We start from the raw sequence: 23,745 nt of genomic DNA on the forward strand, positions 1-23,745 counted from the left end.
GGCGCGCGGCAGGGCCGCCATGGCCGGCGCGGAGCTGGAGCGGCTGTGCCGGGAGCTGAACCTGGACGCGGGCAGCGCCGGCACCGCGCTGCGCGACTTCACGGCGCTGCGGGGCACCTACAGCCTCGAGGTGCGGGGCGGGGCCGGGGCGGGAGGGGCGGGCGGGGCCCGGGGCCGGCCGCTCACCGCTGCGCTCCGCAGGGCGAGGCGCTGCACTGGCTGGCCTGCGCGCTCTACGTGGCCTGCCGCAAGAGCCTGGTGCCCACCGTGGGGAGCGGCCTGATGGAGGGCAACGGCGTCTCGCTGACCCGGATCCTGCGCTCCGCCCGCCTCAGGTGAGCTCGGCCCTTCGCCGCCCGTCTCGGCCCCAGCGCCGCGGCGCAAAAGCGCTAAACCCCCTTCGGTGAGCGGTGCAAAGAAGACGCAAAGGCCTAATCCGACTTTGGAAACCCGCCCGCGCCGGGCCGACAGTCGCTGCACTCGCACCCGCTGTTTCTTGTGGTTAATTGAAGCACAAACGAGGCCTCTGAGCGTTCCGTTCTCCATCCAGATAACGCCGGCATTGTGGCCAGGTCTCTCACGTTCAGTGGCCGTGCCACCGGGTCTGCTGGGCACACAGAGCAGTGCTGGCACCCTGCTGGTCCTGTCCAGCAGCCCCGTTGCCCTCCAAGCCCCAGCACCACCAGCAGGGATGGAGATGGGAACGCTTCTCCTTCCTGCTTAGAGACTTGGTCTGTCAGAGGGGGCTGACAGCAGAATTACACCTCCAGTTACAGGGCTCCTCTCTAGGCACCTTAGAAATAACTCTCATTTGGGGTTTTGTTGCCTCCTCCTTTCTGCCCCTCCCCAGCACACACAGCCATGCTCGTGGGCTGTCAGTTACCTTCGTGTTTCTGTGCCTTAAAGAGATGCAAGGAAAAAAACAAAGTGATAAAAGTTTACAAGAGATGCAGCTTGGGAGCCTGACAGAGTGAGTGTAAGCTTTTGTGTTCATCACATCAGCCCTTAAGGAGGCAGGTGCTGCATTTTGGCTTTTCAAGAACTCGGAATAAAAGAAGTTGGTTAAAGCTCAAAACAAGATTTCTTTCTTTCTTTCCTTCTTTGCTTCCTTCTTTGCTTCCTTCTTTGCTCCCTTCTTTGCTCCCTTCTTTGCTCCCTTCTTTGCTCCCTTCTTTGCTCCCTTCTTTCCTCCCTTCTTTCCTCCCTTCTTTCCTCCCTTCTTTCCTCCCTTCTTTCCTCCCTTCCTTCCTCCCTTCCTTCCTCCCTTCCTTCCTCCCTTCCTTCCTCCCTTCCTTCCTCCCTTCTTTCCTCCCTTCCTTCCTCCCTTCCTTCCTCCCTTCCTTCCTCCCTTCCTTCCTCCCTTCCTTCCTCCCTTCCTTCCTCCCTTCCTTCCTCCCTTCCTTCCTCCTTTCCTTCCTCCTTTCCTTCCTCCAGTTTGATTCAGTTTTTTAGCAAAATGAAGAAGTGGATGGACATGTCAAACCTGCCCCAGGAGTTCCGAGAGCGAGTGGAGAGGCTGGAGAGAAACTTTGAAGTGTCAACCGTGATTTTCAAGAAGTTTGAGCCGATATTTCTGGATGTTTTTCAAAACCCCTACGAGGAAACTTCCAAACCACAGCGCAGCAGGAAGCAGAGGTATTCCTGACACTTAATGTGACTTTTCCCTGGAAGGGGCTGCACCAAATGTACATTTGTGAACACTGAGATTGTTATTTGTGCTTTTAAAATGCCCTGTGAAGGCCCAAAGCGACAGGGCTCTATGGCACAAGTGCTGTTATTGGCCTCTACAGCGCTGGGTTTGAGCTGAGTGGAACCTCACACATGGCATGAAGTTACAGCTGCTGTACCTGTTCTGTAACACAAACTCAGTAATTGGTGCTGTGGTCTTTGGACACAGACCCATCTGTCCCAGGTCAGGAGCATGTCTGTGTCCCCATCTGCCCACACAGGCGGCTCCGGGGGCCGTAAGCTGGGACTGTAACTGCAACAAGGGAACTGAGCTGGGGCTGCCTGAGGTGCTTTTGGTGGTTTGTGTGTCCTCTGGATGTCCTGATGAAATCACAGAGTCATTTGGTTGTTAAAGCCCTTGAAGCTGCTGCAGTCCCAGCGCTGCCCTCACCCTGCCCAGCCCAGCACTGACCCACAGCCCTCAGCACCTCAGCTCCACGGCTTTGGGATCCCTCCAGGGCTGGGCACTGCCCCAGCTCCCTGGGCAGCCTGGCACAGGGCTGACACCCCTCTCAGGGAAACAGTTCTGCCTCAGCTCCAGCCTCAACCTCCCCTGGGGCAACGTGAGGCTGTTTCCTCTTGTCCTGTCACTGTTACTGGGGAGCAGAGCCCAACTCCCAGCTCCCTGCAGCCTCCTCTCAGAGAGAGTGCTGCTGTCTCCCCTCAGCCTCCTCTTCTCCAGGCTGAACATCTAAACAGCCATGGGCACTGCTGCCTACTGCGAGAAGTTCTTTTGATGTGACTGTTGATGTTCCTTTCTTGGAGCAGTACTGATGAGTGCAGCTGCAGCTTTGGATTCTCTGGGGCTGCCTTAAATAATGCCTTTTGTGGTCTTGCAGCTGCTGGGTTTGGATAATGTGTACTCCACACACAGATGAGTACAGGTGAGCTGGGAGACAAACTGCAGCTGCAGGTTTTGAAGGAACGGCTGATGCTTTAGTAAAATATTTAGGAGACACTGTTGCTGGGAGGTGAATGGTCCCAGTTATCCCCACAGCTACAGGAGGGTTCTGCTGGAGGTGAGACACCAGTGAGATAGTGTGTCCAGGGCCAGAGGCCAAAGGCAGCTATTGGCTTTAAAGAGGGTCAGAGGGCGAGAGGTGCTGTGCGAAAGTGAGGCAGGGGGCTGCCAGCTCACCAGAGCCGAAACAAGGACGTGTGATGTGGCTTGGGTCCTGCCTCCATGGGGTGTTCAGATGGGCCACTCTTGTTCTGGGCAAGAGAACATGTTGAAATTCTTACAGTAAAACAAGTGTCATCTCCCTGGAGCTGGCAACTGACTTGTCCCTTTTGCTCCCTGGCAGGCGGGTGCCATGCAGCGCTAAAGATCTCTTCAGCTTCTGCTGGACTCTCTTTGTGTACACGAAGGGTAGGCTTGCTCTCAGCTGCATGCTTTGTGCACATCCCCAGCTCTGAACCTCTCTTGTGTTGCTTGACCTGATGTGCTGTCTCTTCAAGGTAATTTCCGTATGATTGGAGATGATTTAGTAAATTCCTATCATTTGCTTCTGTGCTGCTTGGACCTGATTTTTGCAAATGCCCTTTTGTGTCCAAACAGAAGAGAGTTGCTAAATCCATCGTTTAAAGGTATGGTGGGGATGGGTGGCTTCAGATCAAACGTGCTCTGTCCTCTTGTTTCTCTTTAAATGGAGTCAGAGGTTGGTTGTTTTCTCCTCTCCTCGTCCTCAGGCTTGCCAGCTGACTTCCACACAACAGAGATCAAAGCCTCTGAAGATCCCCCTTGCATCATTCCCACACTGTGTGAGCTTCACGATGGCCTCCTGGTAGAGGCAAAAGGAATAAAGGAACACTACTTCAAGCCATACATTGCCAAACTGTTTGATAGGAAGGTACATGTCGCTGGTGTTAAGGACAGGTGGTGGTGCTCAGGTGAACACTTCACTCCCAGGGCTCTGCAGCAAAGTGCTGATGGAGAAATGAACTCTGGCTGGGGCAGGGCTCCTTTTCATGGAATTTAGCAGGAGCAGAATTTACTCTCACTTGAATGATGTGTGTTGCAGGCCTCTGTGTTTTGGCCTTCTCCCTCCTTTCTCCCTTCTTTCTCCCTTCTTTCTCCCTTCTTTCTCCCTTCTTTCTCCCTCCTTTCTCCCTCCTTTCTCCCTCCTTTCTCCCTCCTTTCTCCCTCCTTTCTCCCTCCTTTCTCCCTCCTTTCTCCCTCCTTTCTCCCTCCTTTCTCCCTCCTTTCTCCCTCCTTTCTCCCTCCTTTCTCCCTCCTTTCTCCCTCCTTTCTCCCTCCTTTCTCCCTCCTTTCTCCCTCCTTTCTCCCTCCTTTCTCCCTCCTTTCTCCCTCCTTTCTCCCTCCTTTCTCCCTCCTTTCTCCCTCCTTTCTCCCTCCTTTCTCCCTCCTTTCTCCCTCCTTTCTCCCTCCTTTCTCCCTCCTTTCTCCCTCCTTTCTCCCTCCTTTCTCCCTCCTTTCTCCCTCCTTTCTCCCTCCTTTCTCCCTCCTTTCTCCCTCCTTTCTCCCTCCTTTCTCCCTCCTTTCTCCCTCCTTTCTCCCTCCTTTCTCCCTCCTTTCTCCCTCCTTTCTCCCTCCTTTCTCCCTCCTTTCTCCCTCCTTTCTCCCTCCTTTCTCCCTCCTTTCTCCCTCCTTTCTCCCTCCTTTCTCCCTCCTTTCTCCCTCCTTTCTCCCTCCTTTCTCCCTCCTTTCTCCCTCCTTTCTCCCTCCTTTCTCCCTCCTTTCTCCCTCCTTTCTCCCTCCTTTCTCCCTCCTTTCTCCCTCCTTTCTCCCTCCTTTCTCCCTTTTCCCATTGACTGGGGAGCTGTAGGATAGTGTGGGTCCCACTGCTTGGCTTGGAGCCAGGAAAAATGCTTTGGAAGGCAGAGGTTGAGGTGCAGGTGTACAGATTCTTCTGTCTGCCTTTGATTCTGGAGTTTTTCCCAACCTCTGTGGAAGTTTTTATGTAGTTGTCCCTCAGGTCTGCCCCAGCTTGCCCCAGAACAGATGGCAAACAGCATAGCCCTTTCTGAAGAGGGAGTTTATCTTTAGCAAGTTGAGCACTGGGCTTTGTTCTCATCGGGTTTGTCGTGCAGATGGCATTATAGTGCTTTGATCTGGGCAAAATGAAGCTCCTGAGTCTGTTTGGGTGAAGCCATTGTGCCCTCATGCTGTTGGAACAGTTTTTGGTTTTTATCACATAGGATGTTTCTGCTTTTTATTCTCAGATCTTGAAAGGAGAATGTCTGCTGGACCTCTGCAACTTTACAGAGAACAAGTAAGTCACAGCTGATGCTTTAACAATGGGGTTTGGTTTCCTTTCTGCAGTACAGGCCTTCAAATGCTCACCCTCAGGTTTCCTTGTTGCTTTGTTTTACCATAACTAATGTCCTTTAACTAGCTGACAGGGCTGCTGTCTGTAATGCTTTCTGAGATGTCAGATGTCTGGGAGACAGCTGCAGAGTTTCCTTCTTAATGTCAGGATTCATGGGGCTTGCCCCTATTTTCTGGCACCTGCAGCCTCCAGGTAACCTAATGCATGTCAAAACCTTGGCCCTGAAATTCACATGTGTGTTTCTGTGCACACCCCAAGTGTTACACCTCCGTGGGGAAGTCCTCAGATTCCTTTGGCAGCCTCCAGTTGGGTGCATAAATCTGTGCATGCCAGGAAATGCTCAGAAGAAAAAGAAGCAACAGTTGTAAAACCACAAGAAAGGGGCAGAGTGTCTCTGTGGGAGGCAAGTGTGGCCCCTTCAGAAACTGTGAAAATTCACTTCTGAGAGCTAATTTAGATGCAAAGTATGAACAGCAGCTCCTTTGTTCTGCATCATCCCTTCAGGGGGGTTTTTGCCTTTTCCAAGAGTACCTGATAGTTTGGCTTTGCCAGGTGAGCTTTTCACTTGTTGGTTTGCCTGGAGGATTGTGGTGGAGGACTGGGTTGTTGAACACTGCAGGTAACACTCAGATTCCCATCCAGACAGGGGTTGCTGTGATCTGTTTGAAGCAGTGAACTTCTCTTGACTTAGGGATTAGCAGTAATGGTGTAGTGACACCGTGGTGTGGAAGGATGTGGTAGCTTGGCATCTCAGGGAAGGGTGGGAGCCTCACTGTTTCTTTGCTCAACCCTTTTCCTGTGATGCAGTTAATATCCTCTGGGCTCACAGAGTCACCAGCATCAGGAGCACAGTTCTGTTCCTCTATAGACCTGCTTGAATTGCTTCACAGGCACATGTACTCCATGCAACACTCGTGCATCATGAGAGACCTGCAGGCAGGGTTTATGGATGCCAGTTGCTTATGTTAGCCTCAAGTGGCATTCTGCTTCCCAAATATAAATTTAAAGCTTTGCAACCTTCATAGAATCACACAATCATTTGATTGTTAAAGCCCTTGAAGCTGCTGCAGCCCCAGCCCTGCCCTCACCCTGCCCAGCCCAGCACTGACCCACAGCCTCAGCACCTCAGCCCCACGGCTTTGGGATCCCTCCAGGGCTGGGCACTGCCCCAGCTCCCTGGGCAGCCTGGCACAGGGGCTGACACCCCTCTCAGGGAACAGTTCTGCCTCAGCTCCAACCTCAACCTCCCCTGGGGCAACGTGAGGCTGTTTCCTCTTGCTACTGGGGAGCAGAGCCTGACCCCCAGCTCCCTGCAGCCTCCTGTCAGGGAGTGTCAGAGAGGGCTCCTGTCTCCCCTCAGGCTCCTCTCCTCCAGGCTCAACCCCCCCATTCCCTCAGCCCTTCCCCAGCCCCTTGTGCTCCAGCCCCTTCCCCAGCTCTGTGCCCGGCTCTGGCCACGCTGCAGCCCCTCAGTGTCCCTGTGGCAGTGAGTGAGGGGCCCAGCACTGACACAGCCCTGGAGCTGCAGCCTCCCCAGGGCCTAGCACAGGGGACAATCTCTGCCCTGCTCCTGCTGCCACCCCAGTGCTGATCCAGGCCAGGATGCCACTGGCCTTCTTGAGGTTAAACTTCAAAATGAAAATGAGAGATTTTGTTTTGGTGTCACTTCAGTGGGGATGTTACAAACTGAATCCAAGTGCTGAACTGTTCCTTCCTCTGGGCACTATGAACATGACAGGCTGTGCAGTGGCAGAAGCAGAAGTCAGCTGTGGCTTGTTCAGTGCAGCTGCTGTTAACCTGCTCCCTGTATACAGAGATTTAACCTTTTATCAGTTGAGTCCTTCCAAATTGCCTTATTTGCAACTGGGACAGAAGCCAAGGTGCAAGACAAGTGGGGAGGAGGAGCAGTGCCTGCAGTGGGTCAGGGAGGGAATGGGGGAGCTTTGGGGCCTGGAGGAGGACAGGGGCGACCACAGGCCCATCACTTAGGGTAGGGGAGGTTGTTTGCAAGCAGCTATGGCTGCCAAAAGCACTGAGCACACCTTGGTTTGGGGTTCATGCCTCAGCTTCCCTGGCATGTTTTCCGTTTCTCTTTTGTCCTTTGGTACAAAACTTGGGCTTCTTTTTCAGCAAAGCACTGAATAAGGAGTATGAAGAGTATGTTCTGACCGTGGGTGACTTTGATGAGAGAGTTTTCCTGGGAGCTGATGCTGAAGAGGAAATCGGCACCCCCCGGAAGCTTCCTGCTGACATGCCAGGAGGGAAAACAGCAGCAAGAGCTCAAGTGGAGTGTCACCTTCAGCAGCACTTTGAAAAGGTGATCCCTTTAACATCCTGGTCTTGCTTTTTCCACCAAGAGGGGTGTCAGCCCTGTGCCAGGCTGCCCAGGGAGCTGGGGCAGTGCCCAGCCCTGGAGGGATCCCAAAGCCGTGCAGCTGAGGTGCTGAGGGGTCAGTGCTGGGCTGGGCAGGGTGAGGGCAGGGCTGGGACTGCAGCAGCTTCAAGGGCTTTAACAACCAAATGGCTCTATGATTCTATGAGTGGTTGGACTCGATGAGCTTAAAAGGCTTTTTCAACCAAAACAATTCCCTGGAGTACTCCCAGTTTTTCCATGCTGTTTGCCTCCTCTGGCTCGTTTCCAGGGGATGTGAGGTGGGATGAGGGCAGGGTGGCAGCCCATGGGTACTGTACTGCTGCTGTCATCGTAGCATGGGCAGTGCTTTCGCAGGAGGGGCATTCAGAAGGGGTTCAAAACAGTTCTCTTGGTGGGTTTTGCTGATTGTTTTTCTCTGTCTGACAGAAAAGGTCCTTTGCACCTTCAACTCCTCTGACAGGCAGACGGTACCTCCGGGAGAAGGAAGCCGTCATCACTCCCGTGGCCTCGGCCACGCAGAGCGTGAGCCGCCTGCAGAGCATGGTGGCTGGGCTCAAAAACGCCCCCAGCGAGCAGCTCCTCACTATTTTGGAGTGAGTACATCCACTGCAGCTGCTCCTGTGCAAATGGAAGCTCACCTCTTCATGCTTGTGAGATTGTTCTTGCCCAAGCCTGACTTTCTTTTGTCGGTGCAGCTCATTTTTGACAGCACTTCTGTGCCATTTGTACTTTGAAAGATCATCTCTTTGCCAGGTGATCTGGTCTTTGGCAGAAGGGCAGCTGAGCACCCCACCCCCAGCCTGCCACCACTGTTGTACCCAGTTTTCCAGTTTTTGCTGATGTTGGCTTAGCAGTTTGTCTGCTTGGAAGTCAAAGAGTGTTTTTGTCTGTAGCTTTTTGGGGGTTGGGGTGGGCTTGTTTGTTTGGTTTTTAAACTAGTATGGCTCAGATAAAAGGCCAGGTAATGCTGGAGAGGAAATGTGAGATTCAACAAGCTGCAACCTTTGCCTGAAAGAGCTGGGAAGCAGCTTGAGCTCCCCAGCTCTCCTTTGAAGTACTTTTGGATACTTGATAGCCCATGTAGAAGCCTGGCAGTCACCCTGATGCTTGTCACTGCTGGGCTGCTTAGCAACAGCCATGTTTTCTGCCTCTTGCTGTTCTAGTGGCCATTCCCTGAGCCACCAGGTCCATTCCTTCAGCTCATCAGTTTCCTCCCTGGTTCCTATCCTGGGGCTGCTGGAGCTGGGGCATTCCTGGACAGGAGCCTCTCAGCCCTTACAGCTGCTGGATGATACTGAGAGATCATAAGTGACTGTTGACACAGCCTCAGGGTTTCACCATCCCCATTTCTTCTAGGGCAGAATCCCACTTACATAAATCAACCTACATTTTTGGTTCAGGGATGCATGACTGCATGCAGCTGGAGTCATGCACAGGGAGGAGCTGGTGTATAAACAGATGGGTATAAACAAAATACCTTGTCAATAAAAGATCAACCAGTGTTCCTTCACAGCTCAAAAAGCAGCAGTTTAACACTAAAGAACTGTCAGGCTGTTTGGTGGTTGCCTAACACCCAGGTAAGTTAGGTAAATCCCTGCTGCATTATGGTGTGAGGTCTCCAGGTTTATTTTTTTGTTAATCAGAACAAATCTTTTACTAAACTTGGTATTTTAATCTTACTTAACACTTAATATTTGAAGTGGAAGAGTAATGGCTTTTTAAAGCAACCTTCATAAATAGGTGAAGGGTGTTACTTCAGTTCTCCTCTTTGGGATCCCACATGGTTTGACAGTTTTCCTAGCACTTGTTCTTGAAAGTTCTCAGGGATGGCCAGTGACAGGACAAGGGGCAATGGGCACAAGCTGGGACAGAAGAGGTTCCAAGGAGACACAGGGACAAACTTGTTCCCTGTTGAGGTGAGGGAGCCCTGGCAGGGGCTGCCCAGATGGGCTGTGGAGTCTCCTTCGCTGGAGACATTCAACCCCAGCTGGATGAGTTCCTGTGTGCCCTGCTCTAGGTGCTCCTGCTCTGGCAGGGGGCTGCACTGGATGAGCTTTGCAGATCCCTTCCAGCCCTTGAGACTCTGTGATTCTGTTTTGTTCTAGTTTGAATATTTTCTCTTTCAAGTGAAGATACCTTGGAAACAGAGCTTTGAAGTTCCTGAAGGCTTTGTCTCAGTGAAACCCAGGTTTATTTCATTGCTAGCCTTTCAAAGGAGTTTAGTGTCTTAGTTTGGTGCTAGTCACGAGCCACTGGGAAGGAAAACAGTATTTCTGTGTGCTTGATGTTTCCCTCTGTTCTCTGTGGCAATACTAGTTGCTGCCTGGTGAGGAAAGCTCAGTATCACCAAAGTGTTTTAATTTGGCTGGGGTTTTTTATTGGGGTTTTTTTCAGGGTTTTTGGAAACTGGCTGTTCATTTGTTTATACACCCCAGGCTTTCTGTTTGCATCCTGCTCCAGGTCTTGTGCTCGCAGCCCTCTGGAAAGCATTACGAGCAGAGTGAGAGAAATAGGCGAGACCTTCTGTCGCAGCTACACTCAGCCAACAGATGAACAGCCAGGATCTCACATAGGTATGGATGTGGTGGGCATGGCAAGCTTCAAAACAGGGTCAGTGAGATGCATAGGGATGGTGTTGCCTAGGTCTTTAGTACAGTGGAGCTGGTGTTAACCTGGAACGTATCCAGAGACCCGTTGCTCATCAAACAGAACACTGCAGAGAATAGTTAGAGTGAAGGCGAGGTGGCAGCTCAAAAGGGCACAGCCAAGGGAGCGTGGCAGCTGGAGCAGCTCTGAGCAGGAGCTGGAAAGCTGATTGAAAATTCAAATGGGAAAATGATTAGTGCAACAGTGTGCAAAGCTGCATCACCAGAAATGGTGAAGTGCATAATTCCACAAGTGTTTCCATGCCCCTGTGACTGGTGGGTTTCTGACCGTGGCGTTTGGATTTGCACAGTCTGTACCTGCACACACACAGGGACTGTTTCCTTAGAGAAGGACAAGTACTGGTCACTTTGGCTTGAGACCATTTGTGCAAATGACATTGGGCTTCAATCTATGACTTTTACATTTCAGATTTTGCTGTGAACAGACTAAAACTGGCAGAGATCTTGTACTATAAAATCTTGGAGACTATAATGGTGCAAGAGACACGGAGGCTGCATGGGAAGGATCTGACTGTAAGTAAAGGGCTGGCGAAAGAGGAGAACAGATTAGAGGAAGACAACTCTGAGGGGTTGTCTTTGTGTGGATCCAGGACACAGCAGCCTGCAGGAAAGCAGTCTGTGTGTTGGCAATATTAAAAAAAGGGGGAGAAATATATGGGAGGTGCCCAAGTGCTGGTTTTGCTGCTATTAAAGATGGTATAATTCTGGCATCTTAATTTGTGTTGCCTTCTAGAACCACAACTTTATGGACAGATCATTTGTAATCTCTTTATGATCTCATTAATTAACAGTATTTGGTCAGACAGTGATGCCTTGGCTCTGTGACTCACAAGGAGCCTGATTCATGTGGCCATGGTGTGAAAGACATTGCTGGTTTGGGTGCCATTAGTCTGTTCAGAGACTTGACCATTCAAAACTTGCCTGTAAAAACAGGAGATTGTGGAAGGCTGAAGCAGCAGTGGTTCTCTCCATCGATAAGCTATGTCCTGTTAGTGCCACAGAGTTCAAACATGGGTCAGTGAGGTCCTCTGTAATGCCCCCAGGCTCTCCTGGAACAGGATGTCTTCCACCGCTCGCTCCTGGCCTGCTGCTTGGAGATCGTGCTCTTCGCATACAGCTCCCCTCGAACCTTCCCCTGGATCATCGAGGTGCTTGACCTCAGGCCATTCTATTTCTATAAGGTAAATAAATGCTCTCCTACAATGGACCAGTATAAAAATCAGCACGTGGCTGGGCTGTCAGTCTGAGAGGCTGCTGCTTCTCCTGCCTGGGCAGTTATACAGGAGGACTGATGTTAATGTGTAGTATCCCTGCTGTAAATCTTGGCTGTCCTTAAATGTGTAATGCTGGAGTTGAAGCTGAGACTTAAAGCAAGAAAACCATTTTGTAACAGCAATGTGCTGCTGATCAGCTTTTAGCTTCATCTGTCTGCTCTTGCAGTAGACTAAAGCACTGCAGCATGGGTTTTGATGACACTCCTATTCATTGACTATAAGCTGTAGGTCTTCTAATAGTGATAAAATAGCAATAGTGTTCTTTGTTGCCTTGGGCTGCTACTTACCACAGGCTTCTTTGTTACATTTTATTGTCTTCTGTGATTTTTTTTATGTAATGGAGCATAAAATCTCATTTCCTGGGTGATCCCTGGTTTTGCTCCTTTCTTACCCTCATTCCCCTCTGTCATTTCTGTTGTTTGTCTTATCCTTTTATCACCTATGCTTGTGCCTCCTGTTTTCACCAGATACCAAACAGCTCTCTCTAGTTACTCCTCAATAAATCAGACACAGATTTTTTAGACCATAACAACCAGAACAAATGGAACCGTTTGGAAGAGCTGTTCCAAGTTCCATTCTTCCCTCTTTAATTCTCTGGGGTGGAACAGTAGTGAAACTGAAACTAATCTGTCAGTGTTGCTGAGCCAGCAATGTGCCCTCTAGGGTGAGGCCAACGTCATCCATGGGGACATGATGAAGAGTGTGGGCAGCAGATGGAGGAAAACTCCCAGGGGAGGGACCTGGCTGATGGGCAGCAAATCAATGTGAGCAGCAACGTGCCCTTGTGGACAAGAGCCAATGGCAGCCTGGGGGCATCCAGCAGAGTGTGGGCAGCCGGTCAAGGGACGTTCTCCTTCCCCTCTGCTCTGCCCTGCTGAGGCCTCATCTGGAGTCCTGTGTCCAGTTCTGGGCTCCCCAGCTCCAGAGGGACAGGGAACTGCTGGAGAGAGGCCAGTGCAGGGACACCAAGATGATCAGGGGATGGAACATGTGTGTGAGGAGGAGAGGCTGCAGCCCTGGGGCTGTTCAGCCTGGAGAAGAGAAGCCTGAGCTCAGGGGCACCTCAGCAACACTTACAAGTACCTAAAGAGCAGGTGTTGAGAGGATGGGGCCAGTGTTTGTTCTGTGGTTCCCGCTGACAGGACAAGGGGTAAGAGGCACAAGCTGGAACACAAAAAGTTCCACTGAAACACAAGGAGAAACTCCTTTGGTGCTGAGGTGGGGGAGCCCTGGCCCAGGCTGCCCAGGGAGCGTGTGGAGGCTCCTTCTGGGAGGTTTCCAACCCACCTGGACACGTTCCTGTGCCCCTGAGTGAGAGGAACCTGCTTTAGCATGGGGTTGGGCTGGAGCAGCTCTGCAGGGCCCTTCCAGCCCCCAGCATTTGGAGAGTCTGTGGCTGTCAGCAGCCTGCATCGATGCCAGATGGTGCAGGCCCAGCTCTGTGGGACAGAGGTCTGAGCATTCTTTGCCATTCAGTGCACATTCTTGCAGCACTCTTACTTAAAAAAACAAAAGGCCATCCCAAAGACTTCACAGCAGAGAAACAGTACTTATGCTTCCACTTGTGCCATTTGATGCTCTTTTCCTCTGGGTGTTTAGTTTTTGTAGTGCAGGTAAACACATCCATGTGTCCTCCAGGGAAGTTCTATGGCATTTCCATCTCTGCAAACCAGTCTGAATGTCTCTCTATCAGCAGTAACACAAAATGCATCCTGCATTGGAGCACAGGGGTGGACTGTGGTGTTCGAAAGGCCCTTTCAGTTCTCTTCAGCCCTGATTTGTAGACATTAAGGGTTCTGACCTTCTGTTGAACAAAACTTCAGAGTGGTGGTTTTCAGCCCTTCTGGTTCCGGGCCGCTCACATCTCCCCAGGCACTGCGTGGGGGTCTGTATCAGGGGGTATCTGCTGTCCCTTCACATCTCCTGGCTTGCATTTGGGAAAGGGGTTTAAAAAAGAGGGACCAGGAGAGGGTTGGAGAAGATGAAGGTGTGAGGAGGAGGCTTGGAGCATCCTCCATTGAAGAGGATCGTGACCCGAAGAGCGATTGCATGGTGTTGAGTGTGAGTGATGTGACTCTGCTGCTGCCCCTGTGCCTTGTTGCCACCAGGTGATTGAGGTGCTGATCCGCTCTGAGGAAGGGCTCTCCAGGGACATGGTGAAGCACCTCAACAGCATCGAGGAGCAAATTCTGGAGAGCCTGGCGTGGACGCGGAACTCAGCGCTCTGGAGCGCCCTCCAGGCCTCCGACAACAAGGTCCCCACCTGTGAGGAGGTGTGTTGCCTGTTTTCCTTTCACTATGGAATACACATTCTTCTTCTGACTGTTGTTTGATACAGAAAACCATTCCAATGAGGTAGTTACTGCAGTGGGTTGACTCTGTGCCCACCACAGCCACTCTCCCTGCCAAGCTGGACAGGGAAGAGAAAATGCAATGAAAGGCACCCAGGTCAGGAGAAGGACAGGGACATCACTCAGCAGTTACTGTCATGGGAAAAAACAGAGTCAACTTAGGGAGAATTAGTTTAGTTTAGTACCAATAAGAACAGAGAAGAGGAATGATAAATGAAATCTTAAAACAACTTCTCCCAAGCCATCCCCTCCTGGGTCTCCACATCCTCCCCTCCAGTGGTGCAGGGCACGGGGCTCAGTTCACTACAGATGGACTTTGCTGCTCCTGCCTCTCAGGGGGAGGCCTCCTCACACTTCCCACTGCTACACTGTGGGGTCCCTCCCACAGGAGACAGTCCTCCACAAACTTCTCCATCGTGGGTCCTTCCCACAAACTGCCCCAATGTCCTTCACAATCTGCTGCAATGTGGGTCTCGCCCACGGGGTCCTTCAGAACAGGCTGCTCCATAGGGGTCACAAGTCCTGACAGCCATCCTGCTCCAGCACAGGCTGCTCCCTGCATGGCTTCCCAGGTCCTGCCAGGAACCTGCTCCAATGTGGGCTTCCCATGAGGTCACGAACATCAACTTGCTCTGGCATGAGGTCCTCCACAGGCTGTGGGTGGTTCTCTGCTCCCTCGTGGGCTGCACCACAGGCTGCAGGGGAGCCTCAGCTCTGGGCCTGGAGCACCTCTTTCCCCCATCCTTCACTGCTCTGGATGTCTGCAGAGATGTTGCTCTCTCATTCTGCTCCCTCCTGCCACAGTTGGCACCTGTGCAGGAATCTGTTCCACTTCTCCAGTATGTCAATTACAGCGGTGTTGCCTCCATTGCTAATTGTCTCAGCCTTGGCCAGTGGTGGCTGTGTTGAAGCTTCTGATATTGGCTTTATTTGTTATAGGGGAAGCTTCCAGCAGCATGTCACAGCAGCCACCCCTGTAGCTCCTCCTCTTCCCCTGCTACCAAAACCCACCCACACAAACTCACCACAGGCACAAAGAAGGGAAAACTTTGTCCTCTTACTCTGACCATTTCTTGTTCCTCAGGTAATATTTCCCAGTAATTTTGAAGCCAGCACTGGAGGAGGTGGGCTTGGGCACTTGCCCATGATGCCAATATCCCCTATCATTCATCCTCGAGTCAAAGAGGTTCGGACAGACCTTGGTGGGAGTTTAAGACGAGGTGTGTTCCAGATCTCTGGTACGATTTGAGTGTGTGAGTAGTTTGGGGAGACGTGGTTGAGACTTCTTTGTAATTGCAAAAAGCAACCTTGGATCTGAATTAAGCATCCAGAGATATGAAACCTCAGATTTGACCAAGGGAAAGTCTAGATCGTCACCTGGTCAAACCAGCGCTGTGTCGTACTGGCAGCAGATGCTGGGATAACACTTCCCTTTGGAACTGGAGTGGGTTTTACTGCTGTGTTGATGCAAGGGTTGAAACAAGCAACAGAACAAGAGGAAACGGCTTCAAGCTGCACCAAGGGAGGTTCAAGCTGGATGTGAGGAGGAATTTCTCTGCTGCCAGGGCTGTCAGGCATTGGAAGGGGCTGCCCAGGGAGCTGCTGGAGTCACCGTCCCTCGAGGGGTTTCAGAGCCGGGTGGGTGTTGCACTGAGGGCAGTGGGCTGGTGGCTGATGGGGCTGGGACAGAGGCTGCACCCCATGGGCTTAAAGGACTCTCCCAGCTGAAACTACTCTGTGATTCTAAGGGTGACCTTCCTGGCAGGTGAGCTCTTGCCTGGTAGCTTACTGTCTTTTGCTGTTCAGATTTGTCCAGTTTGTGCTCCAGTGTTGTTGTTTGAGGGTGAGCCTTTCCCCCTCCTCTTCAGCTGCTCCTCTTATGGTGGTTTTCCCTTTGCACCTCAGACATGCAGCCGTTGTCACCCATCTCTGTCCACGAGCGCTACAGCTCTCCCACAGCTGGCAGTGCCAAGAGGAGGCTCTTTGGAGATGACAGCCCAAAAAAAACACAGATGGAGCAAATGTTAACTGAAGGAACTAAGCTGACAATTGCTCCAGCATCAAGCATTGCTGCTGAAAACACATCAGCTTCTGCTGGCCACACAGTGCTGACCATGACCACAGCCACAGCGCCGGGCAGGATGGGGCAGAAGGTCACAATCCCACTGCACGGTACCACTCCTCTCTTTTCAGTTCCCTGACTGAAGTTTTTCTTGTGCTAAAGAGAAATCATTATTGTATCAAGTGGCAGGACAAGGGCTGATGGGATGAAGCTGGAACACAAACAGTTCCATCTAAAAATGAAGAAAAGCTGTTTCAGTGTTTGAGTGAGGGAGCCCTGGCCCAGGCTGCCCAGGGAGGGTGTGGAGGCTCCTTCCTTGGAGGGCTTCAGGACCCACCTGGACACGTTCCTGTGTGACCTGATCTAGGTGGGAGCTGCTTCTGCAGGGGGGTTGGGCTGGATGAGCTCTACAGGTCCCTTCTAACCCCACCATGGTGTGATTCTCTAAGGACCTTAGCCTGACCTTGTGTCTTGAACATGTGTCACTCTTTCTTTATTAAAATAACAACTTGAGCTTTTCTGTTACCAAGGTTTTACTGACATCTCCTTCCATGGAGACGTCCTGCAGCTGACAGGCACCCTGAGGATTCCTCCTAGCAGCAGAGTTGTAGAGTTCTTGCTCTTTCAAGTTACACCTCACCACAGATGAAACTTGTCAGCTCCAGTAATGTTTTACTACTGTTTGTCTGAACTTTCATCTGTTGTAATCTTGAAAGGCTCTGGACCTTCTGGAGAAGAGCTTATATGTTATGTGAGCAAAGTAGTGGGGGATTTCTGTGGTGTTAAAGTTGGATGATACCCTGGAGTGAGTTTTTATAGCCTCTTTTCATTTAAAAACTGGGTCTATAGGTAAAGATGAAAAGGGAAATGTTCTCCCTTTGGAGCTTAAGGAGATTTTCAGCCGGAGATTTTGGGTGCTGAGGAGATGCCGAGGGCTGTGTATGATGTCCTCTCAGATTTGCAGAATAATATGGACAATAAAAGAAAGGGAATGCCCATTTGCCCTCAGAGAGTCAAACACTGGCTACAGAAAGTGGCTGTTTCTACACCTTGTACTTCAGCCAGTTTCAGAAATCCATCCATATTCACCTTTGTTACTTCAAGCACTACCAGGAGTGTGGCTCAATCCTCTCTGAGGACTGAGGGACAAAGCCTTTGTGGCATCCAGATAGATGAGATGTACTGAGAGCAAAGTGCTGATGAATGAATCTGTGCTTTGCCATTTAACTGCAGCCTGAGGAGGGCAAATGGTTGATGCTGGATGTGTGTATCCTCTGCAGGTGTTGCAAATGAAATGGGGGAGATCATGTTGATCCCCATTTCGATGAATTTAGGTCAGCCGTGTAAAACAGAGGCTCAGGCTTCCTGCCACGCTCAGGTGAATCAAGCACAAGAAGCACATCTGTCCTCAAGCAAACCAAAGAAGACAGGATCCTTGGCACTCTTCTACAGAAAGGTAAGCATCTTCCTCACGAGGTCATGCTCTGCTCCTGCCCTTGGCTATGCTGGAACTTGCCTCCTGCCGCTTGTACCTCTCCTTGGGCATGAGCAGCTCTTGCTTCACCCCTGGGAGGAGAAGGGAAGAGATGTTGACAAGCGTTGCAGAGAATCCAGTTTTCCCCCATCCCCTCCCTGTGAGCTGTCTCATAGTTGTTGGGGTTTTCTTCTTTGAATGACCAGCTTCTGTAACTAACTGCCTGAGAGGTGTCAGTAGTTTCTCCTTGTCTCTTTTCACTGCTTCCCACATTTGCAGGGGTGAGACATAACCAGGAGCTGGATTCTCCTCCTGAGTCCTGCTCACTCAAAGCTCTGCACTGTTTGCATCCTGCATCTGGAGGTTCTCAGTTGCAGTTTCCTGAGGGCTGCCCAGCAGCACTGATGGTGCTGCTGCAGGACCTTAAAGCAGTGGTGGGTAACACACTACCTGAGTGTGTCTAGAAAGAGGGAAATAACGATCTAAGGGGTAAGTTAAGAACTGGGTGTGCTTCAGAGAAGCTTCACATTACTAGTTTCCAGTTGCTTTTGTTTCCAGTGTGGATTGTGTGAGGGATCTCTGGAGGAGGCAGGAGAGACTTGCCTATATGCCTGCAAAGAGTACACACCTCAGTGAACCTCGCCAGTGTCAGGTGGTTTGGCTGTTGTTTTCTTATTAGAGAAGTTGTTTTCAAAGGTTTTCCTCTTTTAAGGTATCTGTATTGCAAACCTGGAGAATTCTACATTGAACAAGCTTTAAGGGAAATCTCTGTATGGAAACTAATTCCTGGAAGTACTTGTAAGCCACATCCTGTGTCAGAGCTGATGGCTCTTTGATTTCAGTAGCAACACCATCTCTCTCTGCAAATGGGTTAAGAGGTGATTAGCTGGGTGTCAGATGTGAGCTTGGGCTGCAGTTTGGAAGCTTTCAGCTCTTTAGCTGTAGCCATGTGTTTGGCAAACCACGTGGTAGGCAACACTTGGTTATGAAAGAGAGCTAAAATCCTCCCTTAACTCTGTCTTTAAACGTTGACCTTCTGTTTACAGTCAAAATGATGATATTCCCCAACTGTCCTCCCTTGGTCCTGTTCAGGAGAGCAAGTGAAAATGAAATCTGCTTTCTAATGTAAAGAATGTACCTAATCAATGTCCCTGAGGCAGGAACTTCTGCAATGAAGGCTGACATTGCACTGGAGAGTTGCTGCAGGTTCTGAGACAGATTTTTGGGGGTGGAAAGAGGGGAAAAAAAAGAAAAGCATCATTGTGCTAACGTGAGATTATACTTTATCCTAATTCAAGTGTGTCCCTTCTCTGTGCCTGTCAGAAGTGTGCCCTTAGGGTGAGTGAGTGGTGTGGTATGGTAGAGAAGCTGTGGTCATGATGGTTTCAAGTGGATTCCTGTGGGCATTGGAGACCCAACACCTGCAGAGAGCTGATGCTTTAGCCTTTGTAGGCATTGTCTTGGGCAGAAGGGGAAAACTTTCGCAGAAACAAAGTGTTTGAATGTAGAACAGCTCTACTTTGAGGACATTTTGTTTTTGCAGACCAGGTTAAGCTCATTTGCCTTGACTCTTCAGTGTGTGTGTGTTGGCTCCAGGTTTATCATCTGGCGAGCGTGCGCTTGCGCGACCTGTGCTTAAAGCTGGACGTTTCCAATGACTTGCGCAGGAAGATCTGGACATGCTTTGAGTTCACCTTGGTTCATTGTGCTGATCTGATGAAGGACAGGCATTTGGACCAGCTCCTCCTCTGTGCCTTTTATATCATGGCAAAGGTAATGTGCAGTTTTCAGAAGCTCGAGGTATTTAATGTCAGTTGGAAGTGTGAATTGTGTTTACAGCTTCCAGCGCTGCCTTCGTCCATGTCCTGTTGCAGGAGGAATGAGAAAAGCTCTTCCAAGATGTGGATGCAGGCCCAGTGCATGATTTCCTTATTTGATGTAATATGAACAGTTCCCATCAGGCAGTCAGCTGGTTAAGGGAGGGTTTCTCTCCTCTTCCTCAGCATGTTCCCAGTGAGCGCTGCTCAGCATAGACAAAGCAGTGTGTGGTCTCAGTCCCCCATACTTGTGTCACACAGTCCCTGAATGGTGGGTGCTGGAAGGGCCCTGCAGGGTTCCTGCAGCCCCAGCCCCTGCTCAAGCAGGTTCCCCTCCCTCAGGGGACACAGGAACACATCCAGATGGGCTTGGAAACATCCTGAGAAGGAGCCTCCACACCCTCCCTGGGCAGCCTGGGCCAGGGCTCCCTCACCTCAGCACCAAAGGACTTGCTCCTTGTGTACCAGTAGAATGTTTTATGTTCCAGCCTGTGCCCATCACGCCTTGTCCTGTCAGAGGGAACCACAGAACAAACACTGGCCCCATCCTCTCAACATCTGCCCTCTTTAGGTTCTTAGAAGTGTTGTTGAGATCCCCCTTCAGTCTCCTCCAGACTGAACAGCCCCAGCTCCCGCAGCCTTTCCTCACAAGGAAGATGCTCCAGTCCCCTGATCATCTTGGTGTCCCTGCACTGGCCTCTCTCCAGCAGTTCCCTGTCCCTCTGCAGCTGGGGAGCCCAGAACTGGACACAGGGCTCCAGATGAGGCCTCAGCAGGGCAGAGCAGAGGGGGAGCAGAACCTCCCTTGACCTGCTGCCCACACTCTGCTTGCCAGTGGCATCCTGGGGGCAGCTTCTTGCCCACAAAGGCACGTTGCTGCTCGTGTTTAATTTGCTGCCCATCATGTTAGGTAGCAAGTACATTTTCTCATGAAGGACTCTGCAGTAAGCACTTTATCTTGTACATTGTTGCCCAAGTGTGTGTCCTAGCCAGTGAGCACATTCCTGAGGAGTCTTTTTATTCCCTGTTCCCATCTACAAAGTCCCTCCCTTGTTTCCTTACTGGTTAGGAACCCCAAGGTTTACAGGTTATCAGAGACACCTTAAGTGTCCAGGAGATGTCTCACTCCTATTTACATCTCCTACAACTCTTACCTTACCCCCACAACTCCCCTTGGTTTATTTGTCCCCTTCTATGATAAGGTTTCAAGGCTCTTTGGCAGTGACTCAACAGCACATCCTAATCCTTGACTGAAAAACTGATTCTCACTGGTTTTAACTTTGAGGTTCTGTGTCCTGATTCTTGCCACATCAGCTCTATACTGCAGAAAACAAGCTGTGTGCTGCAAAACACAAACTCTACACTGCAAAACCAACACTGACATTTTCTACAACTCCCCCATTTTACTGGACAACTCTTGTTTTTTGCATTTTTAGGGTATTGGCTTATCTGAGGCTTCCAGTTCAGACAACATTCCTTCACACTGTGCTTCTGGTGATAATTCTTCCTGCTTCTTACCTTGTTCTTTGAGAAGGAGCATTTTTTTCCATGATAGAGTGGTGGTTCCAAAGGCATTTGTTTAGACAGCACAGTGTCTGTCAGCCATTGTGCTAACACATGGGATTATACAGCATCCAGCAGCAGTTTATATCCTGCAGCTGCTGTCAGAGATGTCAAAATGGGTACTCCCATTCCTCTCCATTTTCCAGACCATGATTCTAACCATCTAGTAAGAGAGCAATTCCCAACCAATTCTGCTAATGCTGTGAGACCTGTAATGCCTCATTTATGGTTCCCTCTTGGGCTGTGTTGTTTTGGATAAAGGTTCAACATTTGTGGCTGAAGATTACACAAACTTCTCCTTTTCCTGCTCATGCCATGTCTAAAGCTGCTCTGTTCTCCCCTGTTGTTCTCCTAGTGGAATCTAGTTTGCCTGTGGTCCCTTTGATGGCATCCCTTGTGTAATTTGATTGTAATAAATGGAATTTCTTCAATCCATATTTTAGTTTGCTGTAACCCACCAAATTAGAAAAGGTTCAAAACCTGCAGCTACTTGATTTCTTGCTTCGTGTTCATCAGGAGCCCCTCTAGAGACTCCAGTTGAATCAATATAGATTGGGTCATCAAGTGACACTCCCAGACTCCTCTTGTTAGTTTTCCTGTGATGTGTTCCTTTTGCTTTCCTGTTCTTATCTTAAATTTTGGATGCATCCAGAAGAGTGTGGGCAGCAGGGCAAGGGAGGTTCTGCTCTCCCTCTGCTCTGCCCTGGTGAGGCCTCATCTGGAGCCCTGTGTTCAGTTCTGGGCTCCCCAGCTCCAGAGGGACAGGGAACTGCTGGAGAGAGGCCAGTGCAGGGACACCAAGATGATCAGGGCACTGGGACATCTTTCATATGAGGAAAGGCTGCGGGAGCTGGGGCTGTTCAGTCTGGAGAAGACTGAGAGGGGATCTTATTCACATTTATAAATATCTAAGGGGTGGCTGTCAGGAGGTTGGGACATCCCTCTTTTCTATAGTAGCCAGCAACAGGACAAGGGGTGATGGGATGAAGCTGGAACAAACAGTTCCATTTAAACATAAGGAAAAGCTGTTTCCCTGTTTCAGTGAGGGAGCCCTGGCCCAGGCTGCCCAGGGAGGGGGTGGAGGCTCCTTCCTTGGAGGGCTTCAAGACCCACCTGGACACGTTCCTGTGTGACCTGATCTAGGTGGGAGCTGCTTCTGCAGGGGGTTGGGCTGGGTGATCTCAACAGATCCCTTCCAACCCCTCCCATTCTATGATTCTATATGTGGTTTGTTGTCAAGTGCCAGGATGAATGGGAAGGCTGATTGAATGAGGGCACATGTGCCTGTCCAATTTTGAGGGAGTACAGATCCCACCCACAGTCAGAATTCCCAGGTCTCTGTCCTGGAGCTGCTCTCCAGCAGATCACCCCCAGCCTGTCCTGGTGCATGGTTCCTGTTTGTCCTTTTCATGAGCTGTGTGATCTGAATGGGAAACACAGAAGCACAGTTTTTGGTTTGACTCAGACACAGGGACTGGTGGTTACAGTGCTTGTTGTCTCAGACACAAAGTCAGGAAACCGAAACTAAGCCAGGGCTCCTCTAAAACCTGAGGGTGCATTACCTTTGCTTTTTGAGGAGGAACATGAAGAAAAGCCCTCTCTGTGGAGGCAAACTAATGTGCAGGTTGTGACTACCTGTGCTTTCAGTAACTGGAGCTTAGCTGGGGCTCGCTGGACATCGATGCTCAGCTGTAGGAGAGCAAAACCATTGAACAGTCAGTGCTCTCTGTTTTGTCACAGTCTGTCACTTTGGGGTGTCTTGAGCTTTGGGGTTTATTTCAAGTACGGTCTTCTAAGGTGTTGTTTCCAGTGCAGTGTGAGACCTGATCATGTAGCCAGAGACCTTGACACGTTCTCTTCTGCCTAACCATGTACAAATTGTGGCTCATCTGCTATTAAAACTGCAGCTGCATGGTTAAACTCCTCTAGCAAATGAGCTGATTGCATGAAAGCAATCTGAAATGGCATGTGTGTGTGTGTACCTGCCTAGTATCTGACTCGGGATTTCCCCCCTTTCTGTTTAGGGTCTGATTCTCACATTAACAGATACATTTGTGGCTTAATGGTATTTCCCTTCTTTGATTTTTAGCATCACTAGAAGAATAGTTGGAGTAATTCCTAAGCATCATAAGCAACAAAAGGTTTTACTTGCTAAGGAAGAGGAAAGCTTGAACACAACTAATGCTTTTCACACCCTCATCACCAGAACTGAGGGTTTAAGCTCAGTGATCATAGTAGCACTCAGAAAAAAGCTGTAGAGGGGGATGCTAAATGAGTGGGTTGGGCTGCTCACACTTGGTCTTCAATAGACTTTTCTTTTCCAGGTAACCAAAGAGGAAAGAACTTTTCAGGACATAATGAAGAGCTACAGAAATCAGCCACAAGCAAACAGCCACGTGAGTTGCCTTTCCAAGCTTCCTGTGCTTCAGCTAGAGGCAACTTCTCAGCTGCTGAGGCAAAAGTCAAATCCTCTGCAGTGTTGCAGTGTTCAAATGGATTTCACACAGCCTTCTGACTTCCTGGCTTTCCTTGACAAGAGTTTTTGCCTTGTGTCCTGTAGGTTTATAGAAGTGTCTTGCTGAGAAATACTTCTGCTGATGTCCTGTCAGACAAAACCACAAACCAGGACGGGGAGATGATGGAAGGTAGGTACAGTAAAGCCATCTGCTGGGGTTCAAAGTGTGCTTTGTGAGCTTTTAAAGAGCTGAACTGTCAAGTAATAGGAAAAAATTTAGCACATTTTTTACCATTGAAAGTGTGTTAAAGTGAGTGAGAGAGAAACCACCTCGTTCCCTCCTGTGTGCCGGAGACAGAAGGTACACTCCTAGCTGGGAAAATGGTTGTTTCCTTAAATGTGATTGCTTGAGGTTGAAGTGTTTCCTTGCTCTGTCAGGGATGTTGGTGTTCCTCTTGGACAATAACATTGGTCAACAAAGGAAGATAAAGAGTACCTGCAATCTTACAACAGGGATTTTTGTCTGTGTCACCCATCCTGAAGGCTTGAACAGGGAGAGTTTGTTCCAGGCAATGAAAGCGGTGACTCTGTGACACCACCATTTCCTTACATTCAGGTTTCTTCTAGGGAGTTGATATTTTCCCTGCTTCAGATTAGAGGAGAAAAGGGAAGGAGTAATATTTGAGAAGAG

The 23,745-nt window shown here is 50.2% G+C and overlaps 1 protein-coding gene across 3 annotated transcripts in view; it reads left to right on the top strand.

Moving 5' to 3' along the window:
- RBL1 (RB transcriptional corepressor like 1) overlaps positions 1–23,745 on the top strand; it is a 28,761-nt gene continuing 5,016 nt past the window's right edge. Inside the window, exons 1-19 of one of the 3 annotated variants that reach the window (XM_062008929.1) lie at positions 1–130; positions 202–335; positions 1,435–1,635; positions 3,033–3,097; positions 3,187–3,315; positions 3,418–3,578; positions 4,912–4,961; positions 7,149–7,335; positions 7,819–7,985; positions 9,853–9,965; positions 10,468–10,571; positions 11,102–11,239; positions 13,441–13,605; positions 14,768–14,903; positions 15,589–15,855; positions 17,026–17,201; positions 18,816–18,992; positions 22,924–22,995; positions 23,160–23,244. In XM_062008929.1, coding sequence (XP_061864913.1) covers positions 20–130; positions 202–335; positions 1,435–1,635; positions 3,033–3,097; positions 3,187–3,315; positions 3,418–3,578; positions 4,912–4,961; positions 7,149–7,335; positions 7,819–7,985; positions 9,853–9,965; positions 10,468–10,571; positions 11,102–11,239; positions 13,441–13,605; positions 14,768–14,903; positions 15,589–15,855; positions 17,026–17,201; positions 18,816–18,992; positions 22,924–22,995; positions 23,160–23,244 — 2,638 coding nt within the window. In that variant the 5' untranslated portion in view covers positions 1–19. The remainder of the gene's footprint in view (positions 131–201; positions 336–1,434; positions 1,636–3,032; positions 3,098–3,186; positions 3,316–3,417; positions 3,579–4,911; positions 4,962–7,148; positions 7,336–7,818; positions 7,986–9,852; positions 9,966–10,467; positions 10,572–11,101; positions 11,240–13,440; positions 13,606–14,767; positions 14,904–15,588; positions 15,856–17,025; positions 17,202–18,815; positions 18,993–22,923; positions 22,996–23,159; positions 23,245–23,745) is intronic. The other 2 variants (XM_062008930.1, XM_062008931.1) reach the window with 2 other exon arrangements.

This window comes from Colius striatus, chromosome 16, assembly GCF_028858725.1.
Source record: "Colius striatus isolate bColStr4 chromosome 16, bColStr4.1.hap1, whole genome shotgun sequence".
In the NCBI taxonomy this organism is placed as follows: domain Eukaryota; kingdom Metazoa; phylum Chordata; class Aves; order Coliiformes; family Coliidae; genus Colius; species Colius striatus.